Below are 25,209 nucleotides of genomic sequence, written 5' to 3'. Positions count from 1 at the left end.
TGAAAAATACAGCATAGGGAGTATAGTCAATAATATTATCACATTGCATCACGACAGATGGTGACTATACTTATCATGGTATGCTTGAATAATATATACAATTGTTGAATCAATATGTTGTACACCTGAAACTAACAGAACATTTTGTGTCAGTCATGTTTCAGTGAAAATAAAAACAATTATAAGTTTGCCAGGGACAGAACAAATGTAATAGTTTTTTACAGAGTATTGCCCACCATGATAAAATAGGATTTATCTCAGGAAGTTAAGGATGAATCAAGGTAGGGAATTAATACATTTCAGTTACAGGTTAAATTAGGAAAATGAGCAGATGGGGTGAATTAATAAAAATCTATTTTTATTTCTGATATGTAAAGAAAAAATAATCTGGGGTCAGTTATCTGATTTATAATTAGTTCTTGAATATAAATTTCATAAATTGGTGATATCTGTGTTATTCAACTCATGTCACAGTTCCCAGAACATTTTTTAATAAAAGTAAAAGAATGATTCATAACTACCTTAAACTGAAAATGCAAATCATTTTTTCATAGTGGGATACAAGAAGCACTCTTAAAGAACTAGGAAATAATGTACACTGTTATCCCTATTGTGTTGTATTTTCTGGAAGTTGAAATCAGTGCAATAATCAGGAAATAGAAATAAGAATAAAACTAAAGAAAATAAACATAAAAATCATTATAAAAATATGACTATTAGACCAAAATCCTCAAGATTATTAACTAAACTGTTAGCCTAAATGGATATGATATTGGATAAATGCCCAAACAAAGATACTTATAAGCAAATAGACTATAGCTTTCCCACATATCAGTAAAAGACAGTTGGAAAAAGAAGACAAAAATGATCCCATTCCTAAAAGCATCGCACATAATGAATAGGAATAACCTTATCAAGATATGAGAGGGCTGTCTGAAGAAAATGACAAAATTCTGCTATAAGCCAGGAAATGAAGACATGAATGAATTCAGAAATGTCACATGTTATGTAGGAAAGATTGGATATATTATAGCACTTGTTCAAAGTAATACTTAATGAACATAATTCTAACCAAGATAAATTCTGATGGATTAAGAATCTAAATAGAAAATATAAAAATAGAAATACTACAGAAAGAATTAGAATTTAAATTTAATCCTCATAGAATATCTTTTCCACCCAGCACTGCATTAGGTTTTGGGGATGGAACAATAAATAAGACAGAAACAGTTCTTTTCTCAGAGAATTTATATTCTCATGGTGGCTTCCCCACCATTATTGATAAATAAAAAGTCAATACATAAGAGATGCAATAAAATGGCAAAATAAAGTTACATCTAAATAAGTGCTCTAATGCAAATAAAAGCAATATGTTGTAATAGAAAGGGAATAGACAATCAAAGCAGAATTCTCCTTGTGGAGGTGACCGTTGAACTGTCCTCAATTACATAACTACTCCATGAGACTAAAAACACAAATATCTAGAAGTGTTGTATTACATCCAGCAAAGAGCATGTGCAAAGGCCTTAAGATAGGTACATCCTAATGCTTGATACTTCTGAAGAGTGGAAGGAAGGTCTGCATACTGGAAGCAAGATAAAGAGTGAGTGGAAGAGTCAGAGTGTGAGTAACAAGCATGTTAGATGGGAAATGGGAAGATGAAGAGGCTTCTGTGTTTTTAATGAAAGTATGAGGCAATGTCAAATGAGTGTGGCGGGAGGTGACTGAAGTGAAGGTGTGAAAGAGTCCTTAAAAGCAGGGGAAGAACAGATGAGCATAGGAAGGATATAGAATTTTATGAGTATGAACTTAAAATGAAATGAGAGATTTTTCTCCAGCCCTGAGGGATGAAGTAAATAGATAGGTTATTTGCAGTAACCAAAATAAGGATAAAGTCCAAAGCAGATGTCCAACACTAAATATGTAACTGATTGCTGACAGGAGTAAATACTGGCATAATCCTTTTTTAAAAAAATTTTATTTATTTATTTATTTTTTGGGGGACAAACACAGAGAGAGAGAGGGAGAGAGAGCCCACAAGCAGGGGGGAGGGAGAGAGACAAGCAGACTCTGTGCTAAGCACAGAGCCCAATGTAAGGATCCCACGACCCTGAAATCATGACCTGAGCCAAAATCAAGGGTCTGATGCTTAACTGACTGAGAAACCCAGGGGTCCCAGCATGATCCTTTTTAGAAAGCAATTCACCAATATGTTATTTACTTACATAGAAGTAACTGAGAAACAGTGGCAAAATAGGAGTTTGGAAAGTAAGCACGCCTGTGCTCAAATCACATGGGCCTTATTAATTCTGTTAGTTTACATATTTTCTGGGGGAAAGAGATGTCTGGTCGGAACCACTGTATAAAAAGAATAAGATGACAGCCAAACCAATTAGATGACAGCCAAACCAATTAGATGACTTAATTTGAATTTTGTGAAATATGTTGTAGCTTCATCTTAATATATTGCATTCAACTTCTTCATTATCGGAATGTCAACTTTAACAATTTTGAGTATTTTTAATAGCAAGTGGAAATGTTGCAGTTTATCTTCCAACAAATTTTGCAATAAGCTTCTCAGGAAGAACATGGCTACACTGTTTTGATGAAGATGACTCAACCTTAGATTCTCAGGTGCTTTTTGAAGCAAATCAAATACTGTTTTGTGAACCCATTTCCAATTCCTAGCATCAGGAAAAAAAACAAAAAAAACAAAAAAACAAAGATGAAGTATGTGGCCTGAAGAAAAGGTCACGCTACAAAATGATGCTAGGTAAGATATTCAGTGACATCAGGTGATCAGCTGACTGAAAAAGAAACACGGGAAGACAGGAGAGGGATGACTCTACCTTCTCACAGGCAGCAAAAAAACTCGAGCCCAGAACCAAAGAAAACAGAAAAACTGTGACAGGAACAGCCCCAAGATCCATAAGCATCTTAGCCAAGATTTTCCTAGTTCCTAAAAAGGTCTGGCTGCCCAAAGGAAATTCAAAGAGCCCCAGTTTTATTTTAGGATGGTATGTATGCCCTATCTAGAGCATTCTCTCACATCACATGGTGACGTAGAGTGTGTAAAAGGCTCATCACTGATTTAGCTGAGCCCAATCCAATGAGCTCATGGTAGCGTTAGCCCAAGTTTCAAACTCAAGAGGCTTTAAGAGTCATTGAAAAAACAGTTTCTGATTTATAATGACTTTTTATCACTACAAGAACATGATCACTCTCAACTATCTGTGTGAGCAGTCATCGACCACTTTTGCAGAGTCATCAGAGTAACGGATTAATGATTTCCCAGAATAAGACTGAGATGACGTACAAACCTACATCATGGACAGCTCATCCACAGCCAGAGATCTTCATCTACGCTTGATAAAGAAAAAGCCCTCATTGATCCCATACTGCAATGGCTGGACATGAACAGGAAAAGAAGCCTAGAGGAGCTTAACGGTGACTGACCTACCAGTATAGGCAACTGCGTATAGCTGGGTGAAGGAAATTCCAGTCTCAAATGGGGAGAAAATAATCAACACTGATGTCTCAGGGATACATCCAGGATAACCACTATCTCAGAGATACAGCCAGTAAGAAAGCAATCCCTGTTGGGCTGGAATTTCATCAGCAGCACTGTAAAAGCAGTAGATAAACAATGATCCCAGTGCTCCATCAAGCTCCATGGGAGTTCAACTCACTAAAGACCTCAGCTGTATCAGACCTCCTTCAGGTTCATGCATGGTACCTAGATACCAAAAGGATATACTGTATCACTAGGGTTTCATACACTGGCCCATCCTTGGTTTGCCATGTCACTAATATGATCCAGTGAACACAACAGGAGAAAGAGAACAAATGGACGACAGGGTTTGGGGCCAAGAGGATGACAGAGGGTGCCTTACCAATGTGAACACTCACACTGTTTTTTTTTTTTAAACCAAAAACACAATACCTATACTGTGAGTGTGTGTGTGTGTGTATAAAATAGAATAAATATAAATGGTACTTCGGTTCACATAGAGTAAATCAGAATATGTATATACATGAATTTAATTACATTATCAGTATTTTGAAATACTAAAGTGTTTCTTGTCCAAAAATTTGAATTACTTCAAATTCAAATTCAAATTGACTTCTATAGCTATGTGTGATTTTTAAATCTAAAGGCAGAAATTTCTAGATCAGCCAATTTCAAAAGGAATCAGATGGCACAGGGTAGCTGTTAAGCATGTGCAGAATGTGGCGGTCTGTTGTTTAGAGATTTTTCTTTCTGGTCCACAGAGATCTGAAGAATTGTTTCAAAAATATGAGGTTCTAAATAAAGATCTAAGGAGTATATTAAGACTACATTTGAATAAATACAGCTATTTATTTAGAAATCCATTTACTGACTTAAAAGGCTGTTTGAGATGTATAATGCATATAAATTTGACTAGAGAGTTCTTGAAGTTATTGTACCAAGTTTATTATTGAAAACTTCCCAAAGCTTATTATATGATTACTTAACTTTTATATATAAATTTATAGGCAGAGTATTAGCTAAGGATGCAGTTTTATTCTCTTGGTTTCCTTATTCTTGCATGTTTTATGTTGTTAAATCCAACACTTCCAAACACAGCTTGGAAATTTATTACAGTCCCTTCATTCATATCATATCATTCTGACTACTATGGTTTAAATGTTTAAGTTCCCATTCCCTAAACTCATATGTTGAAATCTTAACCCCTAAAGGTGGTGGTATTAGGTTATGAGGGTGGATCTTTCATGAATGGGATTAGTGTTCTTATAAAAGAGATCCCACAGAACTCCCTTGCCGGGTTCACCAGCTGAGCACACAGCAAGAAGGCACCTATTGTGAATGAGGAAGCTGGCCGCTCCTTGACACTGGCACCTTGATCTTGTATTACAGGCTCCAGAAATGTGAGAAATAAATGTCTGTTGTTTGTAAGCCACCCAGCTTATGGTATTTTGTTATAGCAGTGTGAATAGACTAAGGCACTATCCTAACAGTTAAAGTTTCAACAGAGGCATACTAACATATTCTAACTCTGGTAAGAAAATAAAGAATGCAAAAATAAAAATGGAGAGGACCCAAATACCAAGTTTTGTTTAGAAAGCCAGGAAGCCTAGGTGGCTGGCTCAGATGTTTAAGCATTTGACTTGATTTTGGCTCAGGTTATGATATCAGGGTCCTGAATTGAGCCCTGCCTCAGGCTCCCTACTCAGCAGAGTCTGCTTCTCTCCTACTTCCTCTCCCTCTGCCCCTCCCAACCCTCCTCATCTTCTCTTTCTCCTCTCTCTCTGTCTCTAAAATAAATAAATAATTCTTTTTTAAAAAGCCAAGAAGTCTAGGCTTCATTTTTTATTGAGATTTGTTTCTTTTTGCTCTACACACACACACACACACACACACACACACACACACACACACTTTTTCTATTCATATTTTGGGGGGCAGATAAAGGAGGGACATGACTCCTCATTTCATGCTCACATGGTTTCTGGGTAATCTTTTGTACAACTGATGTACTTGTCAGAACTTCCAGAATTTTACATCCATGTTTTTTATTTCCAGGCAAAAATACAAAATGCCTGGAATGTCCAGAAAAACATCAATCTGAACTTTTTTCCTACAGTAATACCATGGCTTGTTTGACATGCACCACTTTTCCTCCATTACAAAGTCTGATTTTTTGCTAAAATTCTGTCTCTTATTCTGTATATTGCTGTTTTGAGAAAGTCACTCAATATTTTCTACTTAAGGCAATGTTAAATATTCCCCTTTCCTCATCTGAAGCAGTAAAAGTCACAGTGATATGGATTTAAATATATGTTTTTATGATTTCCTTTAGATGTGCTGGAGTCTTCGTTAGAGGATTATGGACTCACAAAATTTTATGACAAATATCTTCTCCAAGATATCCACCTGTGTCCTACTCAAAACTGTGGTCATTCCTACAAGATCTCAAAGGCACTTTTAGGCCAGGATATAAGAAAGACACACATGTATGCATGTACGCACTCACACCCATACCTACCTACCCACCCACAGACACAGACACAGACACACAAATCACTTCAAAACAAAACAAAACAAAACAAAACAAAAATCATTGCAAAATCAACACAAGGATGAAAGATTTTTAAGATCACCATTTAGCAAGGGTGATGATATTCAAATAATTAGCCACCAGCCGTGGTGGAACATCATGGGAAGGTCTGGTGGTTTCCTGGGTAACCAGGGAAGCCCAGAGCCTCCTCAGGGTTCCAGGCAGCAGTCTGGTTTACTGAGTCAAGTGATTTCCTTATGAGACCTGGTGAGAGATGATTCTCATCAGGAAGCCTCTCATTTAGTCATTCCCATAAATATTGGTGACACTACCTCATGAAGCTCTGAGGAGATTATACCGTGTAACAGCAAAACTAGACATTTTTTTTTTCACCTGGGCAAACAGCTTTGGGAAAACTTTACTGAAAAGCTCTGCAGTGTCACAGCAATATTTTTTTTTTAAAGATTTTATTTAGTTATTTGACAGACAGAGATCACAAGTAGGCAGAGAGGCAGGCAGAGAGAGAGAAGAAGGGAAGCAGGCTCTCTGCTGAGCAGAGATCCCGATGTGGGGCTCGATCCCAGGACCCTGAGACCATGACCCGAGCCGGAGGCAGAGGCTTAACCCACTGAGCCACCCAGGCACCCCTCACAGCAATATTAATTACAGGACTCTGTGGTTATAATATGGGAAATCCATCCTCAGGGAATCTGTGTTCTTAGATAGGCAAACCAATTATTTAAAATCAATCCAAGGAGGAAGTTTTTCCCTTGCGTGGTGACTATTTATGGTAACAATAATGCCCCAAATCTTGTATTTCTAAGATTTGTGTGTGTGTGTGTGTGTGTGTGTGTGTGTGCATGTGTGTGTGCAAAGCTCAGTGTTTTGCAGTTGTCTCCTAATAATCTGAAGACGTGGTCTCACTCCCTATAATCACCTCAAGTGAGAAATTCAACGCCAATGCACCATGCAACTGCAAAATTGGCCCTGAAAAGGCAGACAGACCTGAGCCCGTACAGCACCGTCCCATCAGGGTGAAGGCGGATCATGCGGTTTTTCACTGTCACTCCATGCACAAATGACTTTTTGTCGTTTAAGAAATATGTGTCAGGCACCCATAGCTGGTCAGCCACTCGATTGTCAAGCGTGAGGTTGAGAGGGATCCCAGAATAGGCAAGCCTTTTATCTCTCCAATATTGTTGAAAATACATGGTTAAGGTGTAATCCTGGGGGAAAAAAAAGAAAAGAAAAGAATTAGTTTGTGCACAGCCACAGGCATATTTCCTTCATGACTGGTCAAATTCAGGTTGGAACCCAGGAGAAATGGACATTATTTTCAGGCAAGGTAGGAAACAGTGGTTGCTTTCTTGTAAATGCAAATATGAGGCTTAATAGGTGTAAATCATGTCTATAAATGCCCTGTTGTTGTTGTTTTAATAAAAAAAATTTTTTTTTAAATCCTCTGTTTTATTTAGGTAAGAACCAGATGAGACGTATTGGCATTTAAGCAATAGCCACACCAATATAAAGGTCAAAAAAATTTTTTTTAAAGTCATCATAAAATCAGGTTGCTGGCAGGACCCTGAAAACTCCCCTAGGTCCTCCATCTCCCACCAGGCAGTCGTGCATCTTTACCATCCACAGCGGAGGAGCTCTATCTACAGATTTTCTCTATAAGGTAAGCCACTTCCCTCTCCTACCCTCCATGAGGGCTGGAAATAAAAACCCTCTGCACCCTGGAGACATAATACCTGTGGGAGGTCTCTAGGTCATTACATTTTCTTTCTCTTCCAGAATGGCATGGCCATTCCCACACTAACTAGGCCGTATCATCACCTTGAGATGATGATGCATTCGTCTGGGGAAAATGGGAGCCTATAGCTAAAGCCAGGTGTAGGAGAGGGGGAAATGGGCCATGGTGCAACCCCCACAGGCTTGCCAGCAAAACAAGCAAGTATTTAGACAGATGATCCTACATTTTGTTTGTTCATTTGTTTTTTGTTTTGTTTTGTTTGTTTGTTTGCAAAGTATGCAGTAAGAAAGTAGAAAAAAGAAATCAAGCTAAACATGAAAATTCTATTTGTAAATTTTTATTCTTTTGGCAATCACTATTCCAATCTATGACAATCAAGTCTGAAAATTTGGTAATATTCATGGGACATCCTGAACCCACTACAGAAGGATCCAAGCTGAAAATCCAAAGGAAAGAGGGTAAACTCTCACCAGGGAAGGAGAAATCACTGTTTCTTAGAGAAGCGACTGAAATCACACACTTCCGGATGTCTGCAAACAGCCTGGCTTTGTGGGCAATGAGAGGTGGCATTGCAAATCAATTCAAGAACCCATCCTAGACACGTCTTATGACATCCCATCCAATACTCATTTTGCTGATTCACAGGGCAGTTTTCAGTGCTTATTAATCCAATAATGTCTACTTATTACTGATCTCATGAGTATTAGAGCACAGAAGGCTCTGAAATGACAAAGAACACACCTGGAAGTTCTTCTCCATGTGCTCACAGGCAAGGTGACAAAACCAATACATGCTAAACAACTATCAGCAAAATAAATTTTAAGCCATAAGGGCCATTAAAAAAAAAAATCAGACGGGGGGGAAGCAAGAAAATTCAAATGGGCTGGGGAGTCTTTATAGAGGTTTTATCTGCAACTGGACGGAGAGATAGTATTTGAGTGGGTGAAGAAACATAGAAGAGATTTTTCCTAAGCACTTACATGGACAGAGCTCTGTGCCTGGCATTACCTGTGTGACCTGGGCCACACACCATCACCAGCTCTCATAGAGCAGGTGACATTAAAGATAGGCCTTGGTTAGCCAGATATTGGAGAGGGGGCATGAAAAAGAATCATACAAGTATGTTGGTTTTTTTTTTTTTTTTTGAAGATTTTATTTATTTGTCAGAGAGAAAGAGAGAGCACAAGCAGGCAGAGTGGCATGCAGAGACAGAGAGAGAAGCAGGCTCCCCACTCAGCAAGGAGCCCGGTGTGGAACCCGATCCCAGGACGCTGGGATTGTGACTTGAGCCAAAGGCAGCAGATTAACCAACTGAGCCACCCAGGCACACCAACAAGTATGTTGCTTTTGTTTCATTGATTTTACTGAACTGATGAGAGACAGTGAGGAGTTCAGTTTACGTGCAACTTAAGGTTCAAAAGGAGAAAAGGACAGCATGGTGGGCAAGGCTGGACTCTATAGCAGGGACCAGAATGTAAAAAAAAAAAAAAAAACCTCGAATGCCAGCTCCTCAGCCAATGAAAGCCATTGACAGTCCAGTAGGAAGTGACATAACCAAGCGTATTAATAGTCTTTAATTTTCTGTTTCCTTATGCTTTAAATAAGCACTTATAGACCCTGGCTGACCCTGGAAGGACTTTCCTCCTTTCCCTCAGGTCTAGCCCATTCCTAGAGATAGCAACCAATTCTGTTAAGGTCTAGATTGTGCTTTCCAGATGCAAATCAACCAATCCAGAGCTCATACCCCCAAGTGCCTTCTCTATTGGGCTTTCACACTCCAGGCCAATATTTCAACTATGTTCAAGTACCAGGAAAATAGGGACAGTCTAGACCCCAGGGCCCACTTAAATTATTCAAACTAGCCCATCCTAAGACTGCTTATCCAGCCTCCCATATGCCCATTCATTCTCATGGAAACCACAATAAAGAAAGCTCTTTGCCCACAGTTTCCCTTCTTTCCTGTGACCGACCCTAGTGCTTCCCTGTGTGTGCCCCCACCCTCTTCCCTGCGATGGATGGTGTACCCCCTTCCTTTGAGGTCTGTGGTTTGCAAACTATCTTTCCAATGGCAGCTGTCTTCTGATCTGTTGCCCTTGCCATACCCAAATAATAATAAAACCTATTTTAAACACAAAATCACTGATCGGGAAGATCGGTTGTGTGGTGGTGAGAGAGCTGATGAGCAAAGACCAAAATGAGTAGAGAGTGCTTGCTGGTGGTTGATAAGGGAGAACAAGTGGAAGGGGGATGCAGGTTAGGGAAATCCTAAAAGTTTGCAGATATTGGGCTTGATGTACAACCTCAGGCTGCAAATGGACCCCCAAAGAGTGCCATCGCATTCCCTGCATTACCATGCATGATGGCTAATGTACGTGATGCATTTTAACTGAAACATTCAAAGTTCTAGTGGCACAACAAGGTGGAAATAAATCAGCAGTAGCAGCTAAAGGATTTTCTATTTGAATATAATGCTCCAAATTACATTCTTATTGAAATAGAAGCATTTCACTTGCTTCTCTCTTTGGTTTCTAAGCCCACATCCTACGCCTGAGTCATGAAGTCTAGCACATCTCTGAGTTCCCTTCCAACTGGCGTTCACATGGGTTGCCATGAGGATGGAGGGAATGTGTCAGTTTATCCTGGGAACCCAGTTGTCATGCAGAGTCTGCAAGCTCAGGCTCTGGGTCTTATTTTGACCTGTGCTTTCTCCACACCATTAACAACACTTCTCAATTTTGGTCTTGGGTGTTTGCTGAGGTGACTTGAGTGGATTAGGGTTGCTGAGAGCTTAGGTAACAGACAGGGAAAAATAGCTATTTAAATCCAACTTCTGCCTTCTGAAGCAATGGCTTCACTACATCAGTGGGGACACTACTCAGTATCCCACTTCCTTCTGTACAGATTGGCAGACAAATGACAGTAACAGTGAACACGCTCTGATCCCTTGGCATATGCCAGTCATTTCTAATGTCATTTCACTTAAACATAATGCAGGGATTATTAGTATTCTCATTATCATCCCCAATTGATGAAGGAAAAAAAAATGGAAGAGCTGAAATAATTTGCCTCCTCCCTCCCCTGCATGCCCCATTAAACAAGAGTAACTAGAGGACCTGGGATTTGAAGCTGGGGCTACCTCCCTACAGGGTGCAACTCTCAACCCCGAAACCGAAGCTCTAAGGGACAGGAGTTAAATTGTTCTGTGTAATATACTGAAATGAGCTTGGTGGGAGGATGGTTTGCAAAGATTTCTCAAAGGGTGGAGAAGCAAGTCACATAAGTCAATGCTGTTTTTGAGGGGAATAAACACTATGGAACCACTAAAGCCCCCCATCCTCATAAACATTTAGCACAGCTGCTATGGATACAGATGCCTTGTGAAAGTTTCTTTCCTTCAGGGGATCCCAGACAAGTTGGTGCTTCCCACATTTGGAGCTCCCCAGAGTCTTTGTGAGCCTTCCTTGCCTTTTTTTTTTTTTTTTTGGATTGGTCACCCCCAAATGTGGTACAGCTGAGGGGGGTTTTGGAGGGGGATGGAAGGAGACAGGGGAAAGGCCCTGAAATGGCATTTCTCAAATGCAGGGCTTTGGGGGGCTTATGCCTTGATAGGGATTAGAACCAGGCAATACTGGTGAATCTGATCCTGGTGGTGAATGCCAGCCTCTCCATTCTTTGGGGCTCTGGAGAGCTCCTGGTGTCCCTGCTTTCATCTTTCTGGTTCTGGTGATGTGATCCACCTGAGCACAGGGAAGGGTCTGCAGTCACACTGATGCAGAACTCTCAGACACCAATAGCCCTTGCCAGGGCGAGAGGAAGCTGTGATTGTTTCCTCCTTTCCCACCTGTGCCCTTTGCAGGGGAAACTAACTCTCCTGGACAGAGACAGTAGGGAGGAGTGGGGAGAGGTGGGGATGAGGAAAGAATAGAGTATAGGGAAAAGCTGGCATTAGGAGCTTTGGGGATCAAAGGGGGTCAGAGTGAGAGGAGGGTCTGGTGTGGGGAAAAGCAAAGGTCTGGAGGAAAAGGGCTGGAGGGAAGAGTGGGGCAGCATCGAGGATCTAGGCTCTGTGAGGAATACAGAGGAATGAAGTACAGGAAGGGGTGGGGCATGGGGAGAAGCAGGAGTCTGGGAGGAGTAGGCTCATGAGAGTAGTGGATGTCCAGGAGGGGTGGAGCCTGGGGGACCACGAAGCCCCTTCACTGTGCCATGTGATGGACACAAGCTCCAGAAACCTCACCCTGGGAGGGTAGGCTTAATTAGATTTGCACACAATCTACTTGTGGTAGGAAGAGGCAGTCTGCTTCCTGGCACTGACCCTTGGCTGTGGCACAACCAGCCATGTCAGCACGTCTAGACAGAACATGTTGACAGATGCAGGAGTGGAGCAATGGTCTAGAGATCAGGAATGACGGAAATAGCTGCTAATTGAGGCACAATGGCGGGGCCCTGTGTCCAGGAGACACAGAACCCCCTCTGCTGTGGGGTCTTCATGGATTGAAAGGGAAAATCTTCACTCCTAGCCCTGTCTCAGATTCTCCAGACCTGGCTGGGAATATAGGCTCACAGAGTTCCTTCTGGGTATAATTTGGAATCACTTGATTTCCGAACACTGTGCTTTGGATGGTAGTTGAAATTTGCAGTACTTTGAGCATTTATAAAATATCCCTCCTATACATTAATTAATTGACACACTGAACGTGTGTACATAGATAATGATTCTCATCCACTGTGTTAGCAGCTGCTTCAACAGCCCGGGGGGCCCTGAGAACACTGGGTTTCTGGTTTAGGTGCAGATCCAACCTGGGAATGGGGCTGGCACCAGATAGTTGGGGGGCCCTAAGTAAACACATTGATTTCCTGGCCCTCAGCCCCCTCAGCTTCCAGCACCTCCTACCACCTCTGCTTCTCTGTTCACTCAGCTGTCCACCCCTAAATCCTTGCCAGGGAAGGCAACTGGAAGCCCATGTAGAGGAACCATCCTTGGCCTCCTAGGTTAGCTCAGCCATGTCTCCAGGGGAGCAGGATCTGTGCTGTTCCATATCTAGTCACAGACTGCCTGAGTGTATGTATGTGTGTCTGTGTGGACCTGGACCCAGGACACCAGTTGAGACCACCTGGGCTTCTGCCTTACCAGGTTCATCTGTATCTGAAATGGTTATCCATACAAGAAAGCCTCCCCTCTCTGGTTTATACTGTGACAGATTCCAGTGGACACTATAGCCCTGGGATATGGGATTCAGTGGAGAAAGTTTAGGTAGTGAGGAGGAAAACCCAAGTGTTTCCTCATCCAGAATTCTCTAGTCCACTAGGACCTATATATAATGTATAAATGTGGATTAATTAATTATAGTTGGTTTCAACTATGGTAACTGAACAAAATCACTAGGTAAGTTTGAATGTCTTGAACTCCTCTCTCCCCATTTTATAAAAGGCATATGACAAACTTAGGATCAGCATGAAGAAATACTGAAGTAAGAACTATATTCAGAACAGTCTTTCTTTAAAAGAATCTTACAAGCAAAATCATTCAATGAGAAGGCCATTATTCCTTAGGGCTTTTTTGGGGGAGATCATGACCTCTGATAAGCTACTGAAGTCATGGACTTTTTTCCCCTCTCTAACTCTGTGCATGCCCGGGTGTGCAGATGTTTGTGTATCAAATCAATCAGCATACTAATAAGTCCATGGAGGTGCATTCCTACCTGCTTCATATTGCTTTTACAAGGTGAGAACAAATACTAGTGATGGAAATTCTTCAAGGTTTTAGTAATTTCTTTAGAATTTGCATAATTTTTGTCATTGAAAAAATGTGACATAGTTGTCAGGTTTTATCCCAGCTTACAAAAATCCATTTCATGCAAAGGTCAGAAGCCAGAGTTCCTGGGTAAGACACCAGCCCAGCCAGGGTCCCAGGGTTTGGAGCCAGTGGGCTGAAATACAGTGGGTGGGACAGAAGGAGTAGACAGTCTGGGACTGCTAGGAAAGGATTGTTGGCAGTCTTAGCCCCAGTAGCTGGGGGCAGGGAACAGGCATTCTTGAATATGAGCCATTCATCTCCCAAGCATTTATACATAGGTGGCAGTCCTTTCAAAATCTCCTAAGAATGTAGAAACAGAGGCAGTAACAACAAAAATAACAAAATAAAACCTCAGCCTATCTTTTGGGCATTCAAGCAGCTCACATAAATTGCAATAAGAGATAAACAACAAAGTTTCTTTCTGCTGGTGGAACTCTCTCCACATTTATCACATTAAAATAACAAGAATACATATTTGAAAGTGGAGATACTGCTCATTATTCTGCAATTAAGAAATTGAAGAGATTTCCTCAGCGCAGGAAATGAAGACAAAATTTACTAACCCTGAGAAAGAAATGCAATCTCTAAACCACATTTAAATATCTAGCTGCAGCTGTGAAAGCCACGGGACACCTGCATTTGCATCTGCTTCAGCAAGTTTGTGATACAAAACCTCACAGGTAAGTTGTTCTCAGGTTAATGAAAAGTGTTCTGAAAAGTATACATAAGACCTAGGTCCTAGAGACTCCCTTTGCAGGCATTTCTGCAACTACAATTAAGCTGGGGGAATCTTGGCACTTCTCTTAACAAAATGTATTTAGAAATTTCGAATCCATTCTTTTTAACCATCTAAAAAGGAGTATCCAACGTGACATCCACCTCTTCTCCCACAACAGACTTCATTGGTGCTTAGGTTTCCATTCATTGAATCCATATGGTGATTTTTTTCTAAGAAAGCGTGACATACCTCTTTCTGCTACCCTCTCTTCCTGCCCCATCCCCTTTCAAGCACTCCCTGAGTATCTCCATAGATGAGGGACTATGCAGAGTGCTAGGGACCCAGAGATAAGGAAGACATAATTTGTAACTTTAAGTAGTTCACTATCTAGGAGGTAAACATAAGACTGAAACAAAGAAAAAAAAATGAAAGTGATTAAGAGAAGGAGCTTTAGTATCAAATATGCCCAAGTTTCAAGTTAGCTTCCTTCCTGTTTACTGGGCAAATGTAGGTGAACCATTTCGCTGTTCTAAGCCCACTTACCCTATCTGGGAAGATAGCCTGCCACACTTTTAAGGGCTTAGCATGGTGGAGGCACCCATTAGGAATCAAGGAACACACAATAATGCAAAAGAAGTGTATATTTAAGGGATATCTACTAAGTCTGGGCTGGGAAGAAAGGAGGCTGGTGTGCAAATGAGCAGGTAGGTCGCAGAGATGTTCTGGTCTTCTTATAATTGTTATACCTGCCCAAAGTTTCATGGTTTGTATTTTTTATTCATTCACCTAAATGTTAAATGTATTCAAAGGATGAACAAGTCACCTCTGTATGAAGTGTAAAAGGGCTGGTGAAAATAATTACAAGTTCCCCAGTTCTCCAAAGCCACCTGAAAAACTGGCATAGGATATAAATTACTTTGAATATATGTTTTTCTTTTCACATATAAATAGATATCATAGATATTTTTCTGGAGTCCATTAAGTTTGAAAAGCAAAATGATTATACCGATCTACATTCAAAGGACCAAAAAAAAAGGAAAAAAAAGTAGTATCAGAAAAAATTGAGAATTCAACATAAACCAATGAGAACGAAGGAAATGTAAGACAGATGCCCACAGCTAAATAAGTCTCTGGCAGGGGCTGATGTACAGGGAGTAGTAGGGCACGATGCTTCTGACACACTGGATAGGCTTCCTTGCTCTGGACCTTACCTGGGAAAGTCACCTAATCACTCTGAGTCTCAGAAATCTCTTGAGGAAAAAAGAAATTAAAAATGGTCATTTAAAAAAGTGCTCTAGCAATTAATTGAGCTAACAATGCTTAACACAGTGCTTGACTCATACTAGGCATTTGGAAAATTCTGCATTGTCTTCCCTCAACCTAAAGCAGGGCCAGGCAGCCCTAAAAGAAGCCTCCCAGCACTGGATAAAAAATGCTCCTCTTTCACAGTTGGACCCCCAGTGCATTGTTCTATACCAAGAACATACCAAACAGCAAAGCAAAATGGGCTTTATTATTTACATATTATTGGATATTGGATATTATTAGATATTATTGGATATTGGATATTACTGGATATTATTATTTGGATATTATTTGGAGGTTCAGCTGAAAGTCTCAGCCTGATACTTTACTGTAGAATTTTCAACACCACTGAAGTAGGCTTCACACTTTGCATTTAAAATCCTAAATGCGTCTTTTACTTAATATCCAAATGTAACAGATACAAGCTTGTTCCTTGAAATGTATCAGGTCACTAGATTTTTATCAACCATTTTTATTCTGCTGTAAAATGTTTTGAAGTTACAGATTAATATTAAACACAAATTTGTAAAAATAACTATAGCACTAATAACAAAAAACTAGAACCAGCCATCCTGCCAGCCTGACCTGCTATGAATGACTGGACCTTCAAATGCTCCTGGACTCACTTCCTACCCAGTCCTCCCCATTTTCAATGGGGAAAAACCCCACTTTATGGCCAATTGACCCCTCTATATAAAGAACATTTTTATTAAGTGTCTCGTTCCTGGCCCCCTTTAATTGTAAACTGGTGGCCTTGAATAGCCTCTTTTTTTTTTTTTTTTAAAGGGGAAGGTACTCTCCTAAATTGGGCACCAGGAAGCCAGGGGAGAGAAGCTTTTCTTTCCCATTCCCAGATTCCTCCATCAGTATCTGTGACATTGTACTTCTCTGAGATTTGCATGGGTAAATCCAGCTGCCTTCTGAGCCTTTCCATCAGGATGCCCTACAGGCCACCCAAGCTCAATATGTCCAAAATTAACTCATTATCTTTCTATGCCAAATCTGTTCTCCATTCTGTACCACCATTTTGTACCCACTCACTCATTTTCAACCAAACCAAAACCAGAGGCTGTACACCAACTTCTTTCTTTCTTAGCTTACATTCAACATGTGTTCAGTCACTGGGCTCTGTTGATCCTATTGTCTAAATGCCTTCCGTATCTAGAACTGGCTCGTGAGTCAGCAACAGTACAGAGCGTTGGGAGTGTTTCACTGACAGCTCCATGAATACAGATAAGCTTCTGGACTCTCAAATTGCATCCTAGAACACTTACCCACGTCTAGAGCAGGCAGGTCCAACACCAGACCTCAGGTATATAATGGGTTAAATACAAGAATATACAAGATGATCAGATGTCTCACACTCTGTATAAGAACAGATGTTTCAACTCAGCACAAACACCATATGAATGAAATTTTGGAATGTGCTTGTAAACTGGAGAGTCATTGAATATTCTCCTTTATTCTAAAAAAGTATTTATCTGAATAATACTCGCTAAAGACACCAGACTGTTCAGTAACTTATGTATATATTAATATATATGAGATATATATATATATATATATATATATATATATATGCGATATGGATCTTCATTTTCTAGCAGCTATTTTTAATTAATAGGCTTCTAAAAGGGGATGAGATGTCTCTTAAATATGTCATTCATCCAAAGATGCTCCAAGAACTGGCTGTGAGAAACAGCCATATTGCTTGTGCAAGGAACCCTCAACACCTCTATATTTGAGGGATATTCGAACAACTGGTCGAATGTCACACTTGGAGACTTGTGAGTGACTTGCCTACATTCTGACTGTGTGGCATTTAACAAGCCTCCGTGCTTTTCCCTTGCTCAGGCATGGTTCCTGCAGATGGCCATGAAGTTGAAGATTTTACATCTTTAAATAGACGTAATCTTAAATCTTTTGGGTTACTTGGCTTCTAGAGTTCAAACCATTAGATTTGTTGAACTGAATATCACTTAAAAATAATTTCTCTTTGAATCCCTTCAAGAGAGCAAACAAGGAAAAATATGCTTCAACAGAAAGAAATTTATTATAATATAAAGGATGAATATTCCCATTTTATTTTATTTTTTTAAAAGATTTTATTTATTTATTTGAGAGAGAGACAGTGAGAGAGAGCATGAGAGGTGAGAAGGTCAGAGGGAGAGGCAGACTCCCCATGGAGCTGGGAGCCCGATGCAGGACTTGATCCTGTGACTCTGGAATTGTGACCCAAGCTGAAGATAGCTGCTTAACCAACTGAGCCACCCAGGCGCCCTGAATATTCCCATTTTAAATGAAGAACCCCATCATGTACTTGAACTGTGAGAATTCAATGCCCTTTGCTTTTATATATGTGCCTCTATGGTAGGATTTAACAATGGATTTCTTCTCCTCAGAGACAAATCATGTGGATTAGTGATGCCACACATTTTAAAGTACTTTCAGTTTCTAAGAAGATGTGCTATTTTTAGACAGCAAGCTCATTCATTTCTGAGATCATGTCTATTTCTGGGTTTTACCCAAAACCGGTTAGGCTACTGTTATTAGATAAATCACAATATTAACAATATTATACTTTATATAACTGAGAAAATATTGGCTTGATCATCATTATTTTTCTGAATTTCAGCAGAAAAATTTGGGTGGGCATCACTACGTGGAATTACATAAAGCAGTTCTATCCTCTGGGACACTGTAATCAAACCTTAGGTAGCCAGAAAGAAACTGCAATGCCGATTTTCACACACTCAGTCAAGCACAAGTTTCTGAGAAAGGAGAAACACAAATGCTAACTTTTAGATAGGAGAGGAATGATTATTTACTCCTGCTTTTTATTTTTTTAAAGATTTTATTTATTTATTTGGCAGACAGAGATCACAAGTAGGCAGAGAAGCAGGCAGAGAGAGAGGGGGAAGCAGGCTCCCTGCTGACTCAATCCCAGGATGCCCAGATCATGACCTGAGCGGAAGGCAGAGGCTTTAACCCACTGAGCCACCCAGGGGCCCCAATTTACTCCATCTTTTTAAACAAAGGACCGGTACTCTCATTTTGTGCTGGACCCCACAATTATATTGCTGCCCCTAGATGAGAGTAGTCAACTGTCCTTTGTCTCACCCACAAGATTGATGCATTTTTTCAGCATCCATGAAACTGTTGGTGAAATCCCAGACCAATCATTGGCCCCAACACAAAAATACCCTCTTTGTTGTTCCTCAAACAATCCAGACATTCTCCTACCTGAGGCCCTTTGTATTCTGGAGCTCTCTTTCCCCAAATAACCTTCCTCCCCTTAGTCTGACTTCCTCACCTACGTCTTTACTCAGATTCACCTTTTGAACAAGTTCCTGACAATGGAAAGTTCCTGTTCCTGACAATGGAGACCTTCCTCCCCTATCCTCTTCTATCCTATTAACCCTGTTCATATTCTATATATGTATGGTATATGTATTTTATGTTTTTAAATTATGTTTATGTCCTTTCTCCCATGCTAGAATGTAAGCTGCATGAGTTCAGGAAGTTTGTTTTGCTGACTGATATATTGTGAGCACAGTGCTGAGACAGTGCCTTGCACATGATAGAGGTTTCATAAACATTTGCTGAACAAGTGAGCAGAACTTCTACGGGGTTTTTGTTGCCAGCGTGTCCCTTCATAAAAGTTTTGCATGTGCTTTCACCTGTTGTTCTACATTGGTTGATAACCTCGGATCACTTCCAGTGAAAATTTCTCTGCAGTTTGAATTCAATCCCCAAATCCAGATTAATATGGGCATGTGATACAAATTCTCAGGGAAGATGTCTTTCATGCCACCGAAAGCCCATGTGAAACAGACACATTTTTTTATCATCTTCCTTTGATGGAATTCCCTTTGGGGTATGTCTTTCTACAATACCCTTCTAATGAGTGTGCGGCCCTTGGGTGTGCCAGCTCTATGAAGACTCAATTTTAACCCTCTGCTTTATAGAGTTCCTTACTTTAGTCTCTTATTTCTGTCTCATCATTAACAGCAAGCCAACGGGTCACATGGGGCAAACAACCCCAGGCCTTCCAGTCTTCAAGTACAGCTTACAACACTTTGATCCTCAGTTTTCTCTCAAAATCTGTCCTTTTTTGTGGATCCTGGAACTTTCTCTTATTTTCCTGTAAATTAGGTGATACATGTCAGCCATGTTTATTATGATTTGTTCAACATTTCTAATGATTTTATACTGAAAGTTCTTTAGAATTTCTAGTCAACCAAATTGCTGAACACAGAGTTTTCATCTCCTCATCAGTTCACCTGAGATTTGCTTCCAATCTCTAGCCTGTTCACAGCAAGGTTACCCAATGACCTCCATAGGGCACTTTTTGTCCTCATTTGACTCAATATATATAGGGAACTTGAGCATGGCTGAAAGCTCACTTTCCTGGAGACACTCCCTCTTCTGGCCTTTCTACTCCATAAGTGGTTCATCTCAGGGCTCCTGTGCTTCTACCTCCCATCTCTCTCTCTCTCTCTCTTTTCATTATTATGATCAATTAGCCAGCATAGAGTACATCGTTAGTTTCTGATGTAGTGTTCAATGATTCATTAGTGGCGTATAACTCCCAGTGCTTACCACCACATGTTCCCTCCTTAATATCCATCACCTGGTTACCCCATCCCCCAACCCCCTCCCTTCTGTAACCTTCAGTTTGGTTCCCAGAATCCAGAGTCTCTCATGGTTTGTCTCCCGCTCTGATTTATTCCCATTCAGTTTTCCCTCCATTCCCCTGTAGTCCTCTGCACTATTCCTTATGTTCTACATATGAGTAAAACCATATGATCATTGTCTTTCTCTGCTTGACTTATTTCACTTAGCATAATTCCCTGCATTCCATCCATGTCAATGCAAATGGCGGGTGTATCCATCCTTTCTGATGGCTGAGTAATATTCCATTGTATAGGGAAACAAAAGCAAAAATTAACTTTGGGGCTTCATCAAGATAAAAAGCTTTTGCACAGCAAAGGGAACAGTGAACAAAACTAAGAGGCAATCCACAGAATAGAAGATTTTTGCAAATGACATTACAGATAAAGGGCTGGTATCCGGGATCTGTAAAGAACTTCTCAAACTCACATCCAAAAAAACCAAATAATCCAGTCCAAAAAAGAGCAGAAGAAATGAATAGATACTTCCCAATAGAAGACATACAAATGGCTAACAGGCACATTAAAAAAAAAAAAAAAGAAATTGTTCAACATCACTAGCCATCAGGGAGATTCAAATCAAAACTACAATGAGATACCATCTTACACCAGTTAGAATGGCCAAAATTAACAAGACAGTAAACAACAAATGTTGGCGAGGATGTGGAGAAAGGGGAACCCTCTTACACTGTTGGTGGGAATGCAAGCTGGTAAACAGTACAGAGGTTCCCAACTGTATCTCAATGTTTGACTGCCTCAGGCTTGACCCTGCTCCTTTCCCCTTTTCTTCCCCTCTTCCATGGTGATCTCATCCATCCCTAAGATGTTAACAAAATGTTTAACTAATGACATCCTGTTTTTATCTGCAAGCCAGGTATTACTTTGAGCACTGATTCCTTGTCCAATTGCTCTTTTGACAGCTCTATTTGGTAGCATCTTTAATCATCTTTTCCTTTTCTCTTTCCTTATTCCTGGTCCAATTCCAGGGCCCTACCTAACTGACTTGGGTCAGAATTGTACGAGGTTAAGAACCAGCACTGGTATTTTTTAAAAGTTCTATTTGTGATTCTTATTTTTGCATGTAATTAGACTTTATTCCATGAATTCACATTCGGATCACTATTTTGACTTAAAGTTAGACAGAATCCTTTCACTTCATTAAAATTAGTAAACTCAACTTCCTAACATCAACAGTCTATATTTAGAAATCATGCACGTGTGTACTGAAACGCAGGCATATGGAGGCTCCCGCCATGCGCTGCCATGGAGAGGAGTCCGTGCTGTGTGCGTTGGAAGAACACAATCTTCCCACTTGCTTCTGAGATTCTAGTGGTTGCCAATGTGTCCTGCTGGAAACTGCTTCGAGCGGTCTCAACAAAAACCATCAGCTCTGTCAAGCAACTAGCATGACAACATGAAGGCATGGTTTAGGGCTCTAGGATTACAGGTTTCTGACTGTGCTTCAGCACAGGTATCCGAGGACTGCCTCAGAGCATGGATGTCCTGCCTCGTTCCAGGTCCTGATGCTATAAATAACTACGGCCATCAACCCAACTCGCACTGCTATCGTCAAATGTCACACCGACGAGCTGTTTGGTAAAGGAAGAAGAGAAATGAATATTTCAGAATATTTATTCAGTGCATGTTAACTTTGCTTGCTGTTTATATCATTTCATAAAGGATCTTTTTATATCATACAGTGTATTCATATAGTGTGTTTACACAGAAATCTGGCATTCTCATGATACTCAGACATTCTTGCATATTCAATTTCTTTAAGCTATTGCATGCTGGTGGTGTTTATTTTAATTCTTCTAATATCTGCTTCTGGTAAATGTAAACAGATGTTTCTAATTAGTCCCTTTCAATACTTATGCCTTCACATCATGCATGCACAGAGAAGATTTAGGATTCATAAAGAGAAGGTGAAATGTTGGTGGTGCCAACAGGAGTCATGAAAGGCTGATTCTGATGTTAAAATGTCCATGTTTTGCTTAGAAATTGGTAAATAAACAAGAACTGTTTAATTATTCAAAAGGAAGAGGACTGTTTCAAGAAACCAAGTGTACTCCCTCAGCTGGCAATTGTGGTCCTAGTAAACTTCAACATAATATCCGACACTATTCCTATGCATATGAGTTCACAGGAATCATCAGGCAGAGCTGTGGACCAGCCAAGAGGGTTCGAGCCACTGACAACGAACTTTCACATACCATCCAGATGAGGATTTAAAGTAGCAAAAGGTCTGCATGCACCAGGGTGTTGGTTAGAACATCAACTATCAAGTTAATTGTACATTTTCTTGATTTTGTGAGTAATGTTGGATATTAAAATACACGTTTTCCATATGTGACTTACCTCATGTTGGATAACAGCTAGACTATTTTTAGTATGAGAACAATAATTCTGAGTGTCCTTTATATTTCTCGTTCCCTTGCAGGCTGTCTCAGGATTCACAAAGCTAGGATTTAGTCACTGTGCCACTGATTATACAGCTTGTAGACACATTTTTTCCCCTTCCCATGAGTTTGGAATTGTGCATGCCAGACTCAGTTGTAACACAACCAAAGTTGTCAATTAATTAACTGCTGTGTTAATTAGAATTAGAGTTTATAATTTATAACCAGCAATATAATTAACAGCTGGTAATTTAATCAGTCATGATTCACTTGCTTTATATTCACCTTTAAAACCGTGAAACTGTGGGCACTTAAAATGTATAGGGTGCAATGTCAAAAATGCTACAATCCTTTTTGTTGTCTCCTGCTATGCTCTGACTGAAAATGTAACCCCATATCCTAAAAAAACCATTTGTGCAAGGTTAAATGAAACAGTACTATGAGTGATAGACTTCTGTAAAAGACCTTAGACTTCCTTCCAGCGTTTATGGCTGTTAGCAAATTTACTTTTACGAATGACAACCTGCGATGATCTGATTGCCTTCCAGTGCAGGACATGAGCCAGAGAAATAATGTCTGAACCTGGTCACTGTATCAGATGATTTCCCAGAGCTGAAGCAAATGTTGGAGGTTCTGTAGAGCAGGCTTGACAGAGTTGCTCCAACAACCTTAGTTCTCATGGATGCCTCCCTCTGGGACAGGCCAAATGACAGTGAGAGAGTAAAGAAGGTGGATAGGGGATTGACCGACATAGCTGAGGTTCCAAGATTAGCTAAGGGACAGGACACCAGAACACAGGGTCAGCTGTCCTGTGGAATACAAACTCATGGTCAGAATTAAGGTTCTCAGGGGCACCTGGGTGGCTCAGTGGGTTAAGCCTCTGCCTTCAGCTCAGGTCATGATCTCAGGGTCCTGGGATCGAGTCCCGCATCGGGCTCTCTGCTCAGCAAGGAGCCTTGCTTCCTCCTCTCTCTCTGCCTGCCTCTCTGCCTACTTTTGATCTCTCTCTGTCAAATAAAAAAAAAAAAAAAAAAAAAAGAATTAAGGTTCTCAGAATTATACTTTGCCCCTCAACTGTCCATGACTAAACCCCTGGACCTGAGAAGGAGATCACATCTGCTCTGGTCAGTTTCATTAGCACATGTGAGTCACATTGGATAGGTCAAGGGGTGGATGGAGATTTCCCAGTCACACCAGTCTACCAGTTCATGGCTGGGCCAGTGACAGGTGCAACTGAGTTTCCCTGACTGACAGAGGAGAGCTGACAGCAAGATGCATACGCAGTGGCTGAGTACCCTGCCATAATGAAGTAATGTTAAGAATAAAGAACAGGGCTGGGGTGCCTGGGTGGCTCAGTCAGTAAAGCATCCACCTTCAGCTCAGGTCATGATCCCAGGGTCCTGGGATAGAGCCCCGTGTCAGGCTCTCTGCTCAGTGGGGAGCCTGCTTCTTCTTCCTCTGGGCTTCTCCTGCATGTGCTCCCAGTCTTGCTCTCTCTCTCTAATAAATAAATAAAAGCTTAAAAAAAGAATGAAGAACAAGGAATACACACACATGCATGCACCCACAAACACACACAGGTAATATGTATGTGTATAAATGTAAATATAAATACACAAATATATATTCCGAACTCATGGGAAGGAAAATGTATCTCTAAGCTGTGATTACTAGCTAAACAAAACAATGTATCAGCAGCACAGTGGCTGGATCCTAGCTGTGCAGTTGAGAAAGCAGAGAAAGCTTGCAAAGCCACGAGAAACAGAAAGAACACTGTGAATTACTGTTCTCACTCTAAAAATAGTTCAGCTATCTACCTATCTGCATACACATATCTGCATGCATATGTACACACACAGGCACACACACACCAAAGCAGTACTGGATAGCTGCACAAGGATGTAATTGTTAAACACTGTGGGGTTATTGTGAAAAAGATTTTCAGTTAGTTAATGGCCAGGCACTTATTAAATCAATTCATTTATTCACGAATGTAGTCATTCAGTCTTGTAATCATTCATTCGTTCATTCATTCATCACTTTTTATTCATTTATTTACTACACTTGCCTAACCAAGCTTATAAGAGGAATACTTGTTAAGAATTCAGTCCACAAGACATGTGACACTCTTATTTAGATCTGCTGTCCAAGCCCAATCTTTTTTCATATCCAAAACATTTAAAGGCCCATCTTTTCCTTACTTCCTTACCCCCACCTCCCACTCCCCAGCTTGGCCAGTGCCTTCATCATCATCCCTAGGCAGTACAGTGTCTCACTAGCCTCTGCCTAGCTTCTCTTGGCCACTTGTTGAAAGGGTCTCCCCTCCTTGTCGGTCAGCCCCACCTCACTCTGTTTGCATCTGAGGCAGCACAGAGGAACATGCCCTCTCCTGTGTGCTCTGGTCCTGGCCAGGCCCTGCAGCTCTGGGCCTTCATGCCCTACCTTCCCTCAGTCTGTGTTTCCAGGACTCCGACAGGTGGATCCTGCCAGGGGGACCTGCTCTGCACTTGCAAATAAATCTGA

General features: G+C 40.6%; 1 protein-coding gene across 3 annotated transcripts in view; it reads right to left on the bottom strand.

Annotated features, from left to right (window-relative positions):
* LOC111161915 (gamma-aminobutyric acid type A receptor beta3 subunit) overlaps positions 1 to 25,209 on the bottom strand; it is a 220,488-nt gene that overhangs the window by 64,080 nt on the left and 131,199 nt on the right. For all 3 annotated transcript variants that reach the window (XM_022525990.1, XM_022525989.1, XM_022525991.1), the window contains exon 4: positions 7,047 to 7,267. In XM_022525990.1, coding sequence (XP_022381698.1) covers positions 7,047 to 7,267 — 221 coding nt within the window. The remainder of the gene's footprint in view (positions 1 to 7,046; positions 7,268 to 25,209) is intronic.

The sequence above is a fragment of the Enhydra lutris genome, unplaced genomic scaffold (assembly GCF_002288905.1).
Source record: "Enhydra lutris kenyoni isolate GAN:26980312 unplaced genomic scaffold, ASM228890v2 scaffoldscaffold87, whole genome shotgun sequence".
NCBI classification, from domain to species: domain Eukaryota; kingdom Metazoa; phylum Chordata; class Mammalia; order Carnivora; family Mustelidae; genus Enhydra; species Enhydra lutris.
The sequence above is the reverse complement of the archived record's forward strand: the minus strand, read 5'-3'. Positions and strand labels throughout refer to the sequence as shown.